We start from the raw sequence: 20,347 nt of genomic DNA, 5'->3' as shown, positions 1-20,347 counted from the left end.
TTTTTGTTCTCTATTCTGTGTGTGTGTGTGTGTATATATATATGGGTGTGTGTATGTTTGTGTATGTGTATATATATACACATACATATATATGTATACATACATAAACATACACAAACACACCCATACCTATATATATATATATATATATATATATATATATATATGTGCTGCATATGACATAATATATATTCTTGGTTTTACACTTAACTGTTTTAAAATTTATGTTATCATGGCTCATTGTATCATTCTTCACCCTGCTCTTGTTTTGTTTTTGCTCAATGCTTTACTCTTGGGATTTATCTTTGTAGAAGCACGTAGAGGTTCAACTATTTTGACTATTATATTACATTTGTGATTATATTCCTATTTATTTGCAATTAATAAAAATTGTTGCACTACTAAAAACAACACTGCCATAAACATTCTTACACTGCATAAGTTTATCACTAGGGTATATTCTGAGTGGTAGAAATTCTGGGCCAAAGGGCATGGGCATCTTTGACTTTACTAGTATGTCCAAAGAACAGTACAAAGTGTTTAGATCAATTTTGTCTACTGAAAATATATGGAGTTTTAAAAGCCAATTTTTAATATTCTTAAGTTTTGCATACCTGATTAGTTTAAAATAGTGTACAATTCCTTGAATTTGCAATTCCTTATTTAGAGTAGCTTTTGATCTTTTTTTACTTCTAGAAGTTTTTTTCTGGTAATTTCTTTATACAAACCCTTTGATGGTCAAATTTCCTGAAAACATATTCTTTCTATGTATAACTTGACTTTTCAGAAGAATCTTTGGATTTAAAGAAGGTTACATTTTAACATAGTTATCGCAATAATCTTTTTTATCATTTATACCTTTGTTCATCTTTAGATCTTTCCTTTTATCACAGTCATAAAGATATTCTCCTATATAGTTTGAAGTTTTGAACGTTTTGCTTTTTGTATTAAAGTTACATATCTACCTGTAATACATTGTCGTGTATGTAATGATGTAAAGATTTACTTTTTTTCCCTTATGGATAATAAATTGTCTTGCAGTATTTATTGAATAGCTCATCTTTTCCTACTTTTCTTAAAATAGAGGAGTATTTCTGTGCTCTTTATTTGCTTGTACTCTTTTGCTTTTTATCTCTACATGAATTCCATGCCATAGGTGATTCAATTTCTATATAGCTCAGTAATGCCTTGATATCTCAAAGGCAAATGCCCCCATATTCCTTCTCTTTTTTTTTTCTTCTTCTTCTTCCAAGTTTTCTTGGCTTTTATTTACCCCCTCATTCTTGTATTTGAATTTTGGAATTAGTTTCTTCATTTCCATTTAGAATGTAGGAATTTTGATTCAAATTGGTTATATTTCTTACATTGGATAGAATTGACATCCTTACAATGTTGAGTCTTCCCAGTTACCCATATGGTATATTTTCCATTTATCTAGGTCATATTTTGTGTGTTTAAATAATGTTATATAACTTCACTCTAAAGTTCTTGTGTGTATTTTTTCCCCAGTTATTCCTATGTACATTCGAATTTTTTGTTGTTATTGTAATGGAATAATTTTTTTTCTATTTTTTTTTGTTTGGTATCTCCTGTGTAAGGAAATACTAAGAACATGCATAAGTTTCTTGACCTTGCAACACTTCCATCCTAGTTAGAAGCTAATTTTTAGACTGTCCCCTATTTCCCTCAAAAAAGTAAGCAGCAGACGATAATAGGAGTAGGGATTACCACTGGCTTTACTTACACTTGTATCCGTCCCTTCCCTTACATGTGAATTTCTCTAGGTCAGGAACTCTTTTTGAATCAGTTATAAGTCCCAGAATGCCCACAACACAATTTAATATGTACTATTTAAAAAAAGAACAAACACCTAGCCCAGGGCCTTCTGCCTAACATGTGCTCAATGACATTTGTAGAATCGAAGTTACTGAATTTGATTTAATTCAAACAATGCTTGCTCCTGCAGAATCCCAACCTAGTGGTGAACAGAGGTTAAACTGTCTGGATGTTTCAGAGTTCTGCTAGGGGTCACAAATACCACCTTAAATGCTGTCAATTTAAGAAGGAGATTTTTCTTATCAGAAGCTGGAGGAAAGTGGGGCTTGCCGTAGATGACCCTAGAAAAAAAGATTGCCTGCCCAGAACTGCTGCTGGATCCTTTGTTTCCCTCATTTCCCAACCTGGATGAGAAACGACAAAGGCAGGGAAGAAAAGTGGGTTAGAAGCAAAGTTGACTTGTCCCTCCTACTCTGCCTGTTACAGAAGTCTACACCAAGCCAAATGTCCTAGGATGCCTCCCAAGGGCAACTGATTTTTGGAGTTCTCAAATACGTCTTATAGAGTTGCCTCTATACCTTTAGTAACTCTCCAGCTCCCTCTCTCTCCACTCTTCCCTGCTCCCAGTCACCCCCACCCTCAACCCCCGCTGATCACATCCGCCCGGTACCCCCACAGGCTACCAGAAAATAACAGACCCGCCTCCAGAGTCCCCGTCTAGGACCTCCATGACTGTCAATGAAAGATGCCAATCACAGGCAGCCTTAGCCAGATCACTGAGAGCCCAGCAAAAAAACAAAAACAAAATCAGGTTGAGGGCAGAAAGGAAATCAACATAGCAACCTCCAATGCATGAAGGAAACTCCGTTTACACAAGCTCGTAGGATCCCCTGCGTGGAAACAGCGGCTTGTCTCTGACTACCCGGAGGACACGGAGCACTCCAAATAGGAACTTTAGAGGAATTGAAATCTGTTGCCTATTACCGCTAGGAATACTGTTTGCAAGGCACAAGGTGTCTTTTGGTAGTGAGCGCGCTCTGCGCATGCGCAGGTCCATTCGGGAATTACTGCCCAGCAGCCGACTAAGTTGCATTCCTTGAATCTTCGCAGAAAAGACAATTCTTTAATCAGAGTTAGTAATGTGGACAGCACAAAATCGAGAGAGTTTGGGGCTTCTCTCTTTCCCTGTGATGATTACCATGGTCTGTTGTGCACACAGGTGAGCTGCTGTTGTTGAATCTCTCTCTCTCTTTTTTTTCTTGGTATGTTTCTTTTTACGTGTCTGCTGGATCATGTATCTTGTTGTTTGGGGGTAGGTGTGCCTGTATCTTTTTATATGTGCTCACAGTTTGTGCTCATTTTGAATACGGTCCCTACTTCTTCCCCTCAGCACCAATGAACCCAGCAACATGTCATACGTGAAAGAGACAGTGGACAGATTGCTCAAAGGATATGACATTCGCTTGCGGCCGGACTTCGGAGGTAACGCTTCATCTTTTTTCAACCTGTAACCCATCCCTAGTTCTCCTTTTCTGTCAAAGATAAATGTCAAAAAAAAAAAAAAAAAAAAAAAAAAGAAAAGAAAAAAAAAAGAAAAAAGAAAAAGAAAAAAAAAGGGCATGTCATTTTCGTAAGCGTGCACTATGCCCTGGACACACACACACACCCCACACACACACACTCACACACACACCGGATCCCCAGTCTCAGGTGGATGAATCCTCAGGCGGAGGCGACCTTCTCCCGGGCCGACACACCCTCTGCATAGTCACTGCATCATACGTGTGCCCACACCTGTTTTCCCAGGCTGTCCCCTGAAAGGGGTGGGGTGGGGGGAGCAGGGAGGGAGCCCGTTCAGAATGGAGTAAGGGCTGGGAAGTCCCCAGACCCTCCCCAGCCTGCTGTCACTGAGAGAATCTGTCGCTAATGTGGCCCACCTCCCTGGCAGGGCCCCCCGTGGACGTTGGGATGCGGATCGATGTCGCCAGCATAGACATGGTCTCCGAAGTGAATATGGTGAGTGGCCTCCCGACGGGCCCGGCGGGCCAGCTTACGCAGATGGGAAATGAACCGGTCCCTTTGCCCTCTGCGTTTCACTGGCGGTCACCTCGCCCCTGGGCCCTGGGGTCCCACTCCGCACGCGCTCCCCACTCCGGCACACACACCCGGTCGCTCCTGGTTTGTAATTTCGACACACACGGGCTACTGCGGTGTTCCAGGGGAAACGTGCTCTGCACTATTTTGGGAAGGACGAGTGACTGTTGCGCCGTGGATCGGCTGGGGCGGAGTCTGAGCGTTACTTTAGCTGGGTTTCCCTGCGTGTTCGGATGAGGAGGGCACCATCTGCCGGCAGCTGGGCGGCCTGCACTAGGGTCCCCGGACCGGTGGTCGGCAGCCATCGCCTCCCCAGGCGCAGCCCGGGCAATCCCCATGGCCCTCTCAGTCAGTCAGCAAGCCCCGACGCACCAAGGGCCTGCCACCAAGAGCACAGTCGGGGTTTCAAAGTGTTCAGGCACACCAGGTGGCAGGAGCAACAGGCTAAGACAACAGTCCATGATTGCTAGTAGGAAAAGTGCCCGAGCCTGGGTAGGCTTGTATTGTTCCCTTGCGGGAGGTTATGAATTTGTCTTACTGCATCTTGCAAATTTAAGTTGAAACAAACTAAATCAAGTCCTATTGCTTCACCTTACTCTAGAAACCTAAGCATGCCTAAAAAGCCTGATAATTTAAGGGACGTTGGAAGGGAGAGGGGGCGACAGTAACGCAGCATAGTCCTTTCATTTCAAAGGGGTCAACATTCCTTTATATACATGTTCCTTCTCTTTTTGGAAGCTGTTGCAAAATGAACTGAAAAAGGTGCCACTTTCTCTGTCGGCTGGTTCCGTCCACTGTGTGTAGGAGTTTTCTACTTAGAGTTTCTAACTGTTGCTTCTTGTAAGACGGGGAAAAGCCTGTTGCTTTTCTAGAATAAGCCACCCAGGGATCAGCTAGATCTACGTGAGCAAAATGCCATTTTTATTCCACTTGTAAAAAAATATTATGGCGGCAGAAATTTATAAATCCTGAATAATTTAAAGAGTAAAACCATTTGAGATTGTATCACTCTATGGCTATAAAGGCTATTGAATTGTCTTTCATTTCATTCCTACTGTGTCGTTTCTTTTTAATAGGCTAGGGGTTTAAGAATTTTTTTCTTTTCCTTTTTAGGTTATGTTAGGGAAGAAATAAATATGTCTATAGCTTACTGAATAGGAATAGAATAAAAGGTGTGACTATTTAATTGCTGTATTTTGTAGTTGTAGCGGCTCCTGCTTCAAATAGCTTATTTAAAATACTATTTTTAGATGTCTCTGATTGTCCTGCTGGAAAAAGAAACTCAATTTTAAAAACGTAATACACAATGAATACTTTCTCATTGGCAAACTGACTTATTATATTCTGTTTACATACATGTTAACACTACAAAGTAACCCAAAACACACTATTTAGAAACACTTTGAGGAATGTAATAATATGTGTACATACACAAATTGTGCCTAATCTACACAAATGCAACTGGACAAATTAGACAATGAATTAGCTTAACAAGTTGTATCATGTAGATTAATAATGATAATATTTTCCTTTTCAATCATTTACTTTGGTATCTTGTAAACATCCACAGAAAATTGATAAAATAGAAGATTTTAAAAGCTCAAAGGGCAAATGCAGTCTTTGTTCTACCTTGCCATGCAGAGTGCCATGCTTTTCAGAATTTTAAAAAATATATGATTCTGTTGGCTATATTGACATACCCCTTTTCAGTTTTTTTAAACTCAATTAAATGGGAAGTTGCTGCAATCAACAACCACCATAACAAAAAGTTCCGTATAATCAGTTGTTCCACTGAATTCATACATAAGCTCAGAACAAGGATTGACTTTAACTGAAATACCACTGGACATTTCTTCCTAATGCTTAAATAATACAGTCTGTTTACTCATGGCAACACGTGTATATGCACTTGATTTTTCAAAAATATTCACCCAGCTGATAAGCCTTTGAAAATACATATTCTACTACAATCCCCATTACCTTTCCACAACAATGTTAGAGACATGATTAGAAAATAGAAACCACTCAAAGCTGAAAAATGATAAACCTTGATTTACTTGTTCTTTCCTGTTTCTCCTTTTAATGAGCACTATCAACAGAACCCAAAGTTTATTTTATCTTCTCTCATCTATGACAAAACATTGAAATAAATAGATTAGAAATAACTCCAAGAAAAATGGAAATAAAGAGTAATGTTTTTAAAATTGAGGGTTCTGTGTAAACACAACTCAGAGGATTAGCCCACACCCCCAAAAGAGAATTGCTTACTATATGTTGTGATTTTAGATGATATAAATAGGGTTGGAAATCCATGGAAAATAAGACTTATTGCTTATTGCTTTTTGTATTAAGCATGTTTCAGTACCCTGATAGGCCATAACTTTTGAGTAATTTAATAGAAAATTTTCATCAACATTAAATGACAAGAATATAACAACAAGAATGGACAAGAATATCACAAAAATGGTTTTTAAGAAAATGCAAGTTAAATCAATTTCTAAAACATTGTTTACATTTATGTTTTTGTTCCTTACCATTATTACCCATTCCATGGCTGGGAAAATGAAATAATTGTGCATTAAATTAGTGGATTTGAGAACTAGATTCCATTCATTTTTGTTTTTTTTCTTTGCTTCCCCAAGTAAAATATAATCCCTGATTGGTTTTTACATTGTCTGCTTTAAAAACTAACATCATATCAAGAGTATTTTCTGATTTCTCAATTTGTGAAAAATTGTTTTCTTAATTTTCCACAAATTAAAAAACAAAAGCAATCTTTACATAGTAAAGAATCTCTATAGTCAAGAATCATTGCTTCTAAGCAGTGAATGCAAAAATTGTGAAGAATAATTCCAATGCAGATAAACATATCTATTTGAGAACAAGACTTTTCATGCAGTAATATTATTGATTAAATTAGAAAGGATTGTTCTTCTGGCATCACGGGATATATTGTTTGTGTGATAGCAACTACATACTGTTACCATTTTCTAAACTGTCATCTTAAAAAACCACCATGATTTCCATTTATGTAGTATAACCTTCAAACCTTGTCTTTTAACAGTTTCTGCCAAGGCATAGACACACACACACACACACACACACACACATACACACACAGAGGACTGATTAAAGATGAACAGGAGGCAGTCGGAGTAAATGGAGACAAGAGCTCCCAGAAATTGTCCTTAACATAACCACTAACATCTGCTACTATAAAGCCAGTAAGACACAGACAGTAGTAGGCAAGTTTTCTCTTCAAACAGTAGTTTGGGGAAACACGATATTAACTATCTTCTCACAAGTAGTTGAACTCTTGTATTTCAAATTCCAGTGACTTAGCTGTTCCTTCTTATTCAAGAGGTGGATCCTGATTACCAAGTAGGAGTTCCAACCAGGCAGCTCTCTGTAACTAATCTGAAGACACGATGGTCCATATGGCCATCCCTAGAAGACCTTACATCGAATGAGTCCTGACTCAACGCAGGATTCAATCCAAGCTGTTCCCAATATGAGATAACTATCATGGATTCATTGTCTTTCCTTCCTTCTTGCATGAATGAGTATAACAGTGAATGCTCTTACAGACATTACAGTGAACAATGATGACAAAAATGAAAATGAGCCAATTTTATAAATAATGCTTAAGGAAAAACAAATTTAATTTCCCAAATATCCACTTAAAATTCATTGTTTCTGTTGTTGTGGTGGTTATCTTAATATTAGACTCTGGAAACGTCTGGTACATACTTCAATTATATCTCATTACTATCACTGTGTGACTCAAAACAGTAACTGCTTGTCAGATTCCCAGTCCCCACATGCATTTCTCTAGGTCAGTGCTTCTCAATCTTTAACATATAGGTGAATCACTCTGGGATCTTATTAAAATGCAAATTCTGAATCAGAGGTGTGGGATGGGGCCTGACATTCTGCATTTTCCTGGGCAATGCTGATTGCTAGTATGTAGATTGTACTTTGAATATCAAGGTAGTACATTATCCTAAGATATAGCTTCATTAAGAAATTGGCTGGGTGCAGTGGCCCCCACCAATAATCCCAGCACTTTGGGAGGCCGAGGTGGGCAGATCACTTGAGGTCAGGAGTGTAAGACTAGCCTGAACAACATGATGTGAAACCCCGTGTCTACCAAAGTATAAAAATTAGCTGGGTGTGATGGCACGTGCCTATAGTCTCAGCTACTCTGGAAACTGAGGCATGAGAATCACTTGAACCTGGGAGGCTGGAGGTTGCAGTGAGCCAAGATCGTGACACTGCGCTCCAGCCTATGCAATAGAGCAAAACAGTCTAAAAAAAAAAAGAATAAAAAAGAAATGAACATTTTTTTTCCTTTCAAATTTCTTTAGGAATGTTATTATTTAAGTTGCAGGTAACTGTTCTCTAAAGAGAAAGTTAATTCCATAACTGATGATGATGATGATGATGATGATGATGATGATAATGAGCAACAGGACAAAGGCAGGATCCTGAAGATGGGAGATGGGACTTGACCTAAACTAATGAATAGTCTTCTTATCTGTATTAATACCTGTGAATCAACCAATCTCAAATGATGGCAATGAAAACATTTCCAAGTACAGTAACTCCACAATACTATTCTGTTGCTTTGCAGGGAAACCTATGACTTTTTTCTTCAGGATAAAGAACATTGCAAACTGTTTTTCCACCACTGAGGAGCTAGGAACAAGTTTGTAAAATAGCCTAAACATACTGTTGATGCTGTCAGTAAATTCTCTGAGGTTTTAATAGAATTTCCTTTGCAAACAGAACAAATAGGTGAGTACCACTCAAAAGCAGAAAGAAGTATTAGCTAGCATATAAATACATTTTATTCTTATATGAGTAATCACAAAAAGTTTTTCTTTTAGGTTGTGGGTTACAATTTTATAACATCTGGAGAGACTGAGGAAGGAAAATCTTCCCTTTGCCTGTTTGGAGATTTTATATATATATATATATATATGTATATATTTTTCACTCTAAGCCACATTAAAGCAAGCCTATCTAGATTGTTTTAAAGCTGGAGTTTACATTTGAATGCCTGGGTTTTTAGGATTGTAGAATCAGACTGGGTATTATAGTGTGAAATACAATGAAAACGAATAGTAACTTACTGAACATTTTCCATGTGTGAGATACGGTTATCAGTGCTTTACATTAATAGCTATTTAATCCTTTACTTAGTGCTATGCAATTCTTACCCCTCCCCACCTCCATTACAGATTGAAAAACTGAGTTTGAGAGAGCGAGAAATGTTGTTAGGTTAAATAACTTACTCAGAATTTAAACAGCTAGTGAATGGCAGAGCCAAAATTTGAAACCAGGCAGCTTGTCTCTAGGGTCTGGCTCCTAACTACTAGACTAGTAAAAAATAGCCTAGGACTTTGAGTGAGTAATTTGGCTTCTCTAGGTTTCTCCTTTGTAAAATGAAGCCAAATTACATAAGTGCTAAAACTCTTTCCAGTTCAAATACCCTATCATAAAAACTTTGATATTTAAAGATTGTAGACTCCATCAAAATAAAAAATCTTTGTCTCCATCTTACTCCCTTACTAGATTGTCTTAAATACCATATTCTCCTGGTAGGTGAGTCAATCACAAGAATTTATTGAGTTCCCACTGAGTGCAAATGATGTAGCCTCCTGGGAACATTGAAGTACTGATTGTGTGCAATCTAGGGCCTCTTGAATTATTATTTTAATTAGTCATGGCATCCTCATCCAACTTTTTCTTCCTTAAACACATTCGCAAAGACAGTAACAAGAAGCAATGATCTTCAAAATGAAATTGGCCTAATGCCTGGTTTATATTGTACTGAACATTAGAGCCAAGACTAAACTGGAATTATTTCTACCTGGAGCTGTCCATTGTATTTAAACTGGGAATACTGCTCCACCACAACTGAAGTAATATTTTTTTTCAACACTTGTTGTGAAACAGAAGGAAACTGTTATTTTTGAAGATCTGAGCATCCCAAAGGATTTACCAAAACTACCTAAAATCCTTCCATGAGGTGACTGAGAAATAAGGGGTAAACCCAACGTGTTTGTCTTAGCTGAATATCACTTAATGTCCATTCTTTCAGTTTCTGATGATTTTTGTCTTGGCAGGCCCCCAAATACTTCATAGTACCTTCAAAACACTCATGCACAAATGAAATCTTGCATTATCAAGGAAAGTAAAACATTTCAAAAGAGAAATGAACGTTTCAAATGTTTCCAGTTGGCTTAGGTTTCAGTGAGGGGGCTCAAATGACACAATCATACTTACAAATCATAGGAGTAAGAATTGGTAGATGTTTATAGTTGACTAAATGTTAGTACATAGTTCATCCATAAACCACATGAGCACTGAAATTATTTTTCCCAAAATGCTTCTGTTTTCAGTAGATCAAGCATTTCATGAAGTTCCTTGACTTCTATCTACTGAAAAGGAAGGACGTTAATAGTAACATTTAACAATCTATTATTCACTACTTGACAGATATGCTTAAGAAAATGTTTACAATGAATTCATATCAGTGGTGAAATCTTACAGAAAAAGGCTGTCCACAAGAAAAGAGTGAAAGATTCCTTTTTTTATCTTTAGTGAGCCCACTTACCCCTTTTAGAGTCCTCAGTCTTCATTGCTACTCTCTACTAAATGAACCAATGTATCTTTCCCTGACTCTCACATCCCCAATAAAATCCGTTGTTGCATTGTGAATTTAAGAATAAAGGATAATTTTCCAATAGCATTGATCCAACTACTCAAGCAAAAAAGAAAATACCAAAAAAAAAAAAAAAAGACATCTAAATATGGTCTTTGCTCTAGTAGAGGTTATAGTCTTTTTTAAAAAAATAAACAAACAATGTAAAGTTTCTAATCTTGAAGTGAAGATTTTTCTTTTTAGAGGAATGTATTTTTTGAAAAGTATATTTTTGAAAGAAGAACTGTGGATTTGAAACATCCCTAGTTATCTTGGTCTATGTGGTAGGTGCTATGATAGAGACATGTATGTATAGGATCCTATGGGAGCACCAGACTGTAGTTTCTAAGGCATGATGAAGGGTTAATGCCTGAAATGAATCTTAGAAAAGAATAGTTAGCAATTGTGTGGAAGTTCTTCTCATTTTCAGCCTATACACATTTCTACACAAAAGAAAGGGCATATGCATTGGGAGGTGTGCCTGAAAACAGCATGAAGTGTTCTGGGAACTACAGATAATTCCTATTGTGAGAACTTAAAAGGCACAGGGAAGATTACCAAGAGATCAGACGGCATGCTAAAAGCAAGATGTAGGACAATGCTATTGAATGTTCTCATCGTGTAATAATAAACCTTTCTATAAACGTATATTTGTATATGCACTGACAATTTCTGGAAGGATACACACAAGGAAATGAGTAATAGTTATTACCTTTTGGAAGTGGAACAAGGAATATTTACTGTCTTTTACATGCCCCTTTGAACTCTTGGTTTAAAAAAAATCTTACGTGTACGTGTCCTCCACTTTTATTTTAAAAAGAAAATTTGTACTACACACTCACATGCAAACAGATAAAGAAATGATGCTGGAATATCTATGCTGAGGAAATGGACCCTAATCCTGAAATGTAGAGCATCTGACAAAGGGTTTAACGGGAACTGTGTTTTACATTTTAAGTTTTTGCAGCTATGTGGAGTATGATGTAGAGAAGGCTAAAACTGAGGACAGTGTTAGGAAGCTAAGAGTGTTTCAAGGTCCAGATGAGAGGTGATAGATGCCTAAACTGGTACTTTCCATAGGAATAGACAGAAAAATGATATTCAGAAGCAAATCAGAGGAATTTAGTGACTCTTTGGATGACAGGGATTAGAGAAGAAATGAGCCCTGGATCCCCCCTAAGGTTCCATATTAAGTGATTGACATTGGGTGTCCATGTGCCTAGGGAGGGAACCCAGGGCCAGGAGTACCACACCATCTCTTTCACTGCTGAAGTGGACACATTTTCAGAAAAAAAAAATAGAGTATATTATATGTTATAAGGCACTTGGGGAAGCATTGAGTTAGAATATTAAATATTGACATCAATGAACTATTTCTTCTAAATCTGTTCACAAATAAAGTGAGCTCTACAGAGAGAGATTCTGAAGCCCATAAATGTAGTGACTGAAATGGGCTGGTTAGAGATAGGGAGAAAGGGTGCTGGGCAAAGACAGAATGGAATAGAGTCAACTTTAATTATCCCTAGTAATATGGCTTTTTTATCTAGGAGGACCTAGACTCTGACAGGATTTAGAGCATACTTTTCCTCCAGAGGCGTGATCTTTGTGTTCTGTTTTAGATGCCTTTATAAAACCTTATAGGTAGGGGGAAATAGATGTGTGGGAAACTTACTTACACAGCATCTGGTCTCTTCTCCACTGTATCACAAAAGTGATTCAGAGTTCTTCTGGAACATTGTGTTTCCATGTGAGATTGCATGAAAGCAGTGTGAGTTCTTGTAGAAAGTGTATTTGGTGATAAAATGAGACCGGATATAACAGATAGGGCAAATGAGGTTGACAGCATGCCTTGAGAAATGAAGCTTACCTGCCAGGAAATTAAAAAGTGACTCTCAGGACCTTTGCAAAAGAATGGAAACATTTGAATGGCCTGTTGGGTATGATTCTAAACCAGAATTCAACAGAGCACTGTCTCCACAAGTTGGTCTCCTGGAAAGAGGAAATCTATTTAAGCAAAGTCTTATTCACAGATTGTACTATTTCATTTAGAGAAAGACAGAGAAACAGCTAGAGAAATAGATTCAGATAGAAGAGGACCTTTAGGTAGCTGTTAGCAATCAGCTGTTCCTTTCCTACCTCTACTGAAAAAGAGTATGGATGAAGGCTCTTCAGATATAACAGGAAAAATTAGAGGTTAGACTCCTTGACTCTTGTTGCTAAATGGATTAATCAGGGAAGTTGCTAAGAGTGAATCCCATTTGAATGATAGGGTTTATTTGGTATCTTTCCTGAAAGCAGAGAAATAGATTTGTCGAAAGCTTGGGATCTCTGCCTACTCTAGCCCTCCATAACTCATGGAGATATTTTTTTCTTAAGATTTATTATTTTCAAGGAAATGATACACAATTCTCTAGTCAAGGGAAATAGCTTTGTTGTCTCCATGGAGACAGTTCAATGATATTCATTTGGAATCCCACCTGTGTCTAGAACATTTTCTCATGTCAGTGTCCATTATTTCTACCTCCTGCCACCTGCAAACTGTCTCCCACCCAAATGCATCTAGGTCTACTTCAAAACCCACAGGAAATCGTGTATTTTCTATCGAGTCTTTTCTGCAGTCTTACCAGAGAGAATTATACTGGAAAAAGAATACCTGGGGTCTATTAGGAAATCAAGACTCATAAAAGACAAAGACCCAATATAATTTAGGAATCATACATATAAAGGTCTTCCTAACCTTGCCTTTATACCCCCACTATGTAAGCTTTAGGAAGCTTAGAATTATATTCTTTATATTCTCTATTATCACTCATAGCGTATTTTAGGGACTGAGTAATAACATTCACTAGGATTATAAGAGAAAATTTTGAGTCATAAAAATTGTTAGTAAATATAGCATTTACATTTTTAAATTCAGAATTTAACAGTTTCTTTATCATGTCTACCTTATACTTTCATCTTTTTTTTTATGTTGACCATGAATCATGAACTGTTTCCATAGAAACAGCTTCATCACATGACATAGCCAGTTTCACAGATACAGAATCACTTCCTGACAAATATCAATGCATGTATATGTGTACAGTATGTATATATAATATATGTAATATGTGTGTGTGTGCACTATATATATGTAGTCTGATTTAAAAAATAATCACTACTTTTCATTTTCCAAATGTCATCTTACTGGCACATGGACTGTCACATATTTCTAGACACAGGTAATAAGTTGTTAAAGAATAACTTGACTGATGACTACAAAGTGAATGACATTTAAAAAGAAGAAAAATCAAAAATAAAAGGTAGCATATGAAAAGGGACCTTTTAGCCAATCTGTAGAGGTTTTTAAATGAGAAAAGTTATATTTTAAAAGATAAGCAAAGACTTAATGAAACATAAAAGTAAAAAGTTAAAATTACGTCTAATCCACAAATATATATGCATGTAATATATATCTACCCAAATCTTTTATGTATCTAGTCATTTTGTATGTATACAAAATTATATATATACCTCATGTATACGTAATTGTATCCTTGCTGCTACATGATATGTTTTAAAATGTCAACTTTTGTCTGAAATCTCCACATTCACACAGTAATTTGTTGTAACCAGTAAATGTGGTAAATCAACTACCACATTAAATGGTGGTGAAAATTTCTTACCACTGACATCAATCACCACCTCTCTTTCTCTTCCCTGCCCTCCTCCCCTGCCCCCATTTAGCATGTCCTAAAGAAATAATTGGGGAAATAAAAATCCCAAGCCAACTATTGAGTTGAGGCTGATGAGCAGAGAGAAGGAGGATTCACTAGAAAGGTTAATATTGGCCAACTGAAAACTTCTATCTTCATGTGGGGAAAACTGATCTTTAGAAGTGTTGAAGTCGGGAATGAGAGGAAGACAGGATAAAAAAATTGGAGAGCAGGATATATTCACAAAACTGGAAAAATGGATTCAGTCCTTGGCAGGTTATTGGTGTCTGTCTCTTATACCTACGTAAACATCACTTTGGGAAACACCCCACAAGCTGTGTTGCATAAAGTTTGGAAGGAATTTCATAACGTGGTTCTCTGAAATTGTGGAAAGGAATGACTTTCAGGATTTTACAGGATGGCATCTGTTCTATTGTGTTCAAAATCACTGTTAGCAGACATAAATTTAACTTGAGGAATTATGTGTTTGCATAGTCACTGTTCTGTTGTTCCACATTTTAAAGAATTTATACAGTACCTTTAGTTCTGAAAAACGGACAGAGATATGAGCCAAAACCAAACAAAGGAATTGCCTTTAGTCTTTTTCAATGAACTTATCCTGTTCAAGTTCACTGAGTGGAGCTTGGTTGTTGAAACAAAATATGGGACCCTATTTGTACAATAACTAGTGAGCACCTGCAGAAGGGGATTTCAGAATAACTGGAAAGCTACCTCCTTGAAATGTCATTATTAGAACTTGATGTATTCAGCTTTCATTCCTGCAGAAATGTAGCTAGCCTTGAGAGAGGAAAACATAATGGTAGTCTGCAATTACTGTTTTTATATCAGAGTGTGAATGAATGGTTGCATGAGAGAACAGGTTTGCTTATAGACAGATATTAGAAAACAGAAAAAGGAGAAAGAAGAAGGTGGAGTTATTTAATACATTTTCCCAGAATCGGCAATTTCCTGAATTTGGGGGCTGATATGAACCAGGTAGAAAAAGTGGCCAAGGTGTGCTGAGACAGCGTTTGTGTTGCCTACACTGATCTTCTGCATTTGAAAAGCATTTTGCTTGATCTGACAGTGATGCCTAATAATTTGTAGCCTGAGATGTGAAATCAACAACTCTAACTCCATTCTCTGGTTGTGTAACATCTGTGTTAATGAGCAAGATGACAATAATATTTTGTTGTTTTAATAATTAATCTCATAGTTAAAATCAGTGTCCAGTGGGCAGTACACACCAACAATCTTTTAAGTCCAGACACTTCGTCTGGAGTGTATAGTTTTGGTTTTACCCTTGAAGTACCTTTCCCTTGAACATGTTTCTGTCAGGCTATATTTGAACAATTTTAAATCACTTTAAGATGTCAGGATGATGTTGTATCCTAATTTATACTCTCAAGTATAAATCTTGTGATTTACTTAATCTTTTTGATTCTCAGTTTCATGTAAAATGAAAACAAGAATTTCTGCTTTACCTGTTTCAGAGAGCTGTGAGTATCAAAAGAGATATATACAAATATAAGCTCTGGTATAAGTTATGTGTAAAATGTACAATAGTGTAATTGTTAAGTGCTGGTATTTTTTATTTTATGTTTATCTCTCAGAGTTATAATGCATTTCTCCCTCTTGAATGCCAAGACACCAGGGGTAACATTAATTCACATTATGCATAGTCAGATATAATAAATATAATATTTTTGTTTGCTATCGGGGTTTTCATCATGCAGTTGAAATTCATATTACTTCTAATTGTGAAATTTATTTGTGAGAACTGACAAAAATATCAAAATAGTTTTCTCCGTCTTCCCTCCTGATAATTGTTTCTCACTCTGAGAAGGAGCAGAACCATGTTACCACTCAAACTTAAACAAAATTTCAATCTGTATATGGTCCTTCCATACCTCTCTAAATGTCATATTTTGTGATACTCTCTTTATATGAGGAGGAAATAACATGTGTCGCTTTACAAGGACTTAGCCTAAGGGTTAGGGCTCTGAGATTGACTTCTTGCTTTTTAAGTTACAGCTCCTCTACTTACAAGATCTGTTATATTGGCATTAACTCTAGAGTGGCTATGTAAGTCATTGACGAAACATACACCTTTGAGAATGAAAATGGGCACTATTAATAATTACCCATGGACAACAAGTATAAAACAACACTGTCCTAGGAAACCCAGGATTTACAATTACCCTTTGCCACTCAAAGCCTGAATTTCTCTTTAAAATGGAAATAAATGAAATTTTCTTCTTAGGTTATTGAAGGCTAAATGAGATAATGTGTACAAATATTTTAGCATAGTTCCCTGACCCTGAGTAGGTACTTGGGGAAAAAACTGATCATTTTAAAGCATAGTATTCACCTTTATTAAATTCATCATCATCATCATCATCATCATCATCATCAGTCCATTTTGGTTGATATAACAGAGTATCATAGACTGGAAAGCTTATAAACAAGAGACATTTATCTCTCAGTTCTAGAGGATGGGAAATTCAGGATCAAGACACTGACAGATTCTGTGTCTGTTGAGGGGCTACTGCTTGGTTCAAAGACAGCCTTCACATGGTGTCCTTACATGGTGGAAAGTGGTGAGGGAGTTTACTGGAGCCTCTTTCCTAAGGGCTTATTTATGAAGGTTTTTTTCCCACAACATAATAATCTCCCAAAGACGTCACCTCTAAATATTGTTACATCGGAGATTAAGTTTTGGCATGTGACTTTCGTGGGGAACACACATTCAATCTATAGCAATCATTATCATCATCATCATCCTATTTATTCAACATTTACACCGTAACCAGGCAGTGTTATGAGAGCTTAATATGGTTTGGCTCTATGTCCCCACTCAAATCTCACCTTGAATTTTAGTTCCCACAATCCCCATGTGTTGTGGGAGGCACCCAGTGGGAAGTGATTGAATCATAGGGGCAGTTTCCTCTATGCTGTTCTCATGATAGTGAGTGAGTTCTCATGAGATCTGATGGTTTTATAAGCATCTGGCACTTCCCCTGCTGGCACTACTCTCTCCGGCCACTCTGTGAAGAGGTGCCCTCCGCCATGATTGTACATTTCCTGAGGCCTCCCCAGCCATGTGGAACTGTGAGTCAATTAAATTTCTTTCCTTATAAATTACCCAGTCTCAGATATTTCTTCATAGCAGGGTGAGGACGAACTAATACAGTGCTTCATATATAAATATCAACAATAAAATTATAGTCGGTGAGATTAAAAGAGTTTTTACACTAAAGTTTGTAGATAATCAAACAAACAAAAATATTATTTATCAGTTCACTTCTGCTTATCAAGTGCTTTGTAAAAGCAAAGGTACTTGGTAGGAACTGTGAAAGGTTATTAAAAATTGTAGGGTTTACTTTAATCTTTAAGGAACATCCAAAATCTCACTGAGAAGGTAAGTTATGAAAATATAACTGTCTGCATGAAGTCATAACTGACCATGAATGGCACTATAAAAGGTCCTGAATATGAGATCACATTGGCCCTGAAGATGAGATCTCATGACATAGCAGAGAAAGTGCAATCAAGCTGAGATATGCAGGAGAATAATCATCTAGGTTGGAAGGTAATTGATATTCCAGGTAGGGAAAATAGTATTAAGAAATCTGTAACAATATCAAAGACATGGAATCAACCTAAACACCTGTCAATGATAGACTGGATAAAGAAAATGTGGTACATATACACCATGGAATACTATGCAGCCTTAAAAAAGAATGAGATCATGTCCTTTCAAGGACATGGATTGAGCTAGAGGCCTTTATCCTTAACAAACTAACACAGGAACAGAAAACCAAATATGGCATGTTTTCACTTTTAAGTGCCAGCTAAATGATGAAAATACATGAACACATAGAGGGGAGCGACACGCACTGGAGCCTGTCAGAAGTTGGAGGGTGGGAGGAAGGAGAGGAGCAGGAAAAAACAACTAATGGATACTAGGCTTAATACCTGGGTGATGAAAATAATCTGTACAACAAATCCCCTGGACACAAGTTTAGCTATGTAAGAAACATTCACATGTACCCCTCTGAACTTAAAATAAACGTTAAAAAAATTAAACAGTTTTCCAAAAATAATAAATAAATAAAAAATCTGTAGCAGTAAGATTACCAAGGGTATTCAAAATGACAGGGAGATTCACATGACTCTTCAGGCTGGAAAAATAATCCTGGAGTCTTGATAATGATAATACAAATTAAACACATCTACAAAGCAGGTACTATTCTAACCACTTTGTGAATATTAAGCTACTTAATCTATAAAGCAACCATATGAAGTACATATCATTATTATCCCTATTTTACAGATATGTAAACTGAGATATAAAAAAAGTAACTTGCCCAAAGTTATATAACAAGTAAGTGATAGAGCTGTGATTTGAACCTAGATAATTAGCTTCAGAGTCTATGTATGGTAATTAGGTCACTACATCAGTTAGATCACAAAACATCATTATTTCTAGTAACATTTAAACATAGAAAAATTTCAGAGATTTAGGGAATATGGCTAATACTAGAAATTGGGTCCTAGGAGGAAATGCATTAACAATTGATATTATTTATTCCTGAGTTAGACTTTATAAAAGTAAGGAGTAGTCTGATTAATGTCTTCAGATTTATGAAATGTTTGATCCATTTGCTGATTTAATTCATATTGGATCTACTGTATACAAGGTAAAAAGTGCTATTAATCAGAAACAGGAAGAGATAATGGATTTGTCTTCCCTCTGAGACAATCTTAACTTGAGAAGGAAATGAAGTTTAAATTGGACATAAGGAAGAGCATCTTGACTGTAACAAGTGAGAAGATGCTGGAAGGAACTACTAACAGTAGTTGGGAAGTGTACATCCTTAGAAAGCTTCTGAACAAAAAAAGATAATTATATCTGTCCTACTTGGCTTAGATGGCTGTTCTGTCCAAAGGCAAGAGGGTGAGACCAGAAAGTTAATTTCTCTTAACATCTTTCCTGATGGAAAATTTTGAGGTTCAAACATTTTTACTTTATAAATTACAAACGATCCATCATATCTTCAAAAATCCCCACATTGTAATCATCTTTTTAGTATATACACTTGAGGATTGATTTATTCAATCTTAACCACACATTCAGAGACAATGACAGGGCCCTGGACTAGGCCATTATGAATTAAGTCACGCTTCTTGCAACGACTGACTTGTGACCTTACGGTGCACAATACTCAAAATGTTATCACAGAAAAAGCTGCCATGTCACTGAACTTCAGAGTAATTAATGAAGACAAGACACAACAGATGTTAAATTACCAAATGCCAGGAGTCTTTTTGCAATGAGGACTTCTTGAATCCAATGACCACACCTCATATGTGCTTGATAAGAGCCTTACACATAGAGCAGGATGAATAAAATTGTGTTCAATTTAAGCCTGATGCATTCAATTCAAGTCTATCTGTACTACTGTATTTAGATCAGGAAAAAAGATAACCCATTGCTAAGAATAAAAACAGTTGTTAAAATGTAATGAATGCATGCCATGTATCAGGTACCAGGATAAATACTTTATATCAGTTTTTACAACAGTCACCTCAGATAGGAATATTTAATATCCTTATTTCACAGATAAAGAACTGAGCCCAGAAAGGTTTATTTATAACAGAGCTGGGTTTAAAGCTCAGGGCTGTCTGACTTCAGACTTCTAACCCCCTTTTTTATTTTATCCAATAATAATTTCTTTCCCCTTTAGAGTTTCCTCTAGTCTGAATTCTGTCATTAAAAACAGATCTTTAATTATTTCTCTAAATGAATGGATAGGCAAAACCCTACCCAAACAATTGAGTTCTGAATTTCAGGCCTCAAAGCAAGCCATAAGGAAGGAAAGTGGTTGCTGTTCTTGCTCTAGTTCTTACCTAGGGTTACTGTCATAGACAGAGCTTTTCCTCTTAATCTTTTCATGACAAGAAAAAAAAAAAAAAAGAACTCTCTCCAGAGGAGGGAATTTTTCGGTGCGAATCCAAGTTTTTGTTGCTCCCTCCATTGGCATGCATGTAGTGGTTCATACAGGAGGCA

The 20,347-nt window shown here is 36.7% G+C and overlaps 1 protein-coding gene and 1 long non-coding RNA gene across 2 annotated transcripts in view; one reads left to right on the top strand and one right to left on the bottom strand.

The window, feature by feature from the left end:
* Positions 1-1,635: 1,635 nt before the first annotated feature.
* LOC139362422 (uncharacterized) lies at positions 1,636-4,031 on the bottom strand. Its single transcript, XR_011621313.1, has 3 exons — positions 3,942-4,031; positions 2,620-3,308; positions 1,636-2,180 (listed from the first exon to the last, which is right to left on the bottom strand). It is a non-coding gene; the product is annotated as an uncharacterized lncRNA (long non-coding RNA).
* The window catches only part of LOC105487679 (gamma-aminobutyric acid type A receptor subunit beta1), a 418,256-nt gene continuing 400,764 nt past the window's right edge, over positions 2,856-20,347 (top strand). The window contains exons 1-3 of the mRNA XM_011751201.3: positions 2,856-2,995; positions 3,167-3,258; positions 3,725-3,792. Of these exons, the coding sequence (XP_011749503.1) occupies positions 2,916-2,995; positions 3,167-3,258; positions 3,725-3,792 (240 nt within the window). The 5' untranslated portion in view covers positions 2,856-2,915. The remainder of the gene's footprint in view (positions 2,996-3,166; positions 3,259-3,724; positions 3,793-20,347) is intronic.

The sequence above is a fragment of the Macaca nemestrina genome, chromosome 3 (genome assembly GCF_043159975.1).
Source record: "Macaca nemestrina isolate mMacNem1 chromosome 3, mMacNem.hap1, whole genome shotgun sequence".
NCBI lineage: Eukaryota > Metazoa > Chordata > Mammalia > Primates > Cercopithecidae > Macaca > Macaca nemestrina.
The sequence above is the reverse complement of the archived record's forward strand: the minus strand, read 5'-3'. Positions and strand labels throughout refer to the sequence as shown.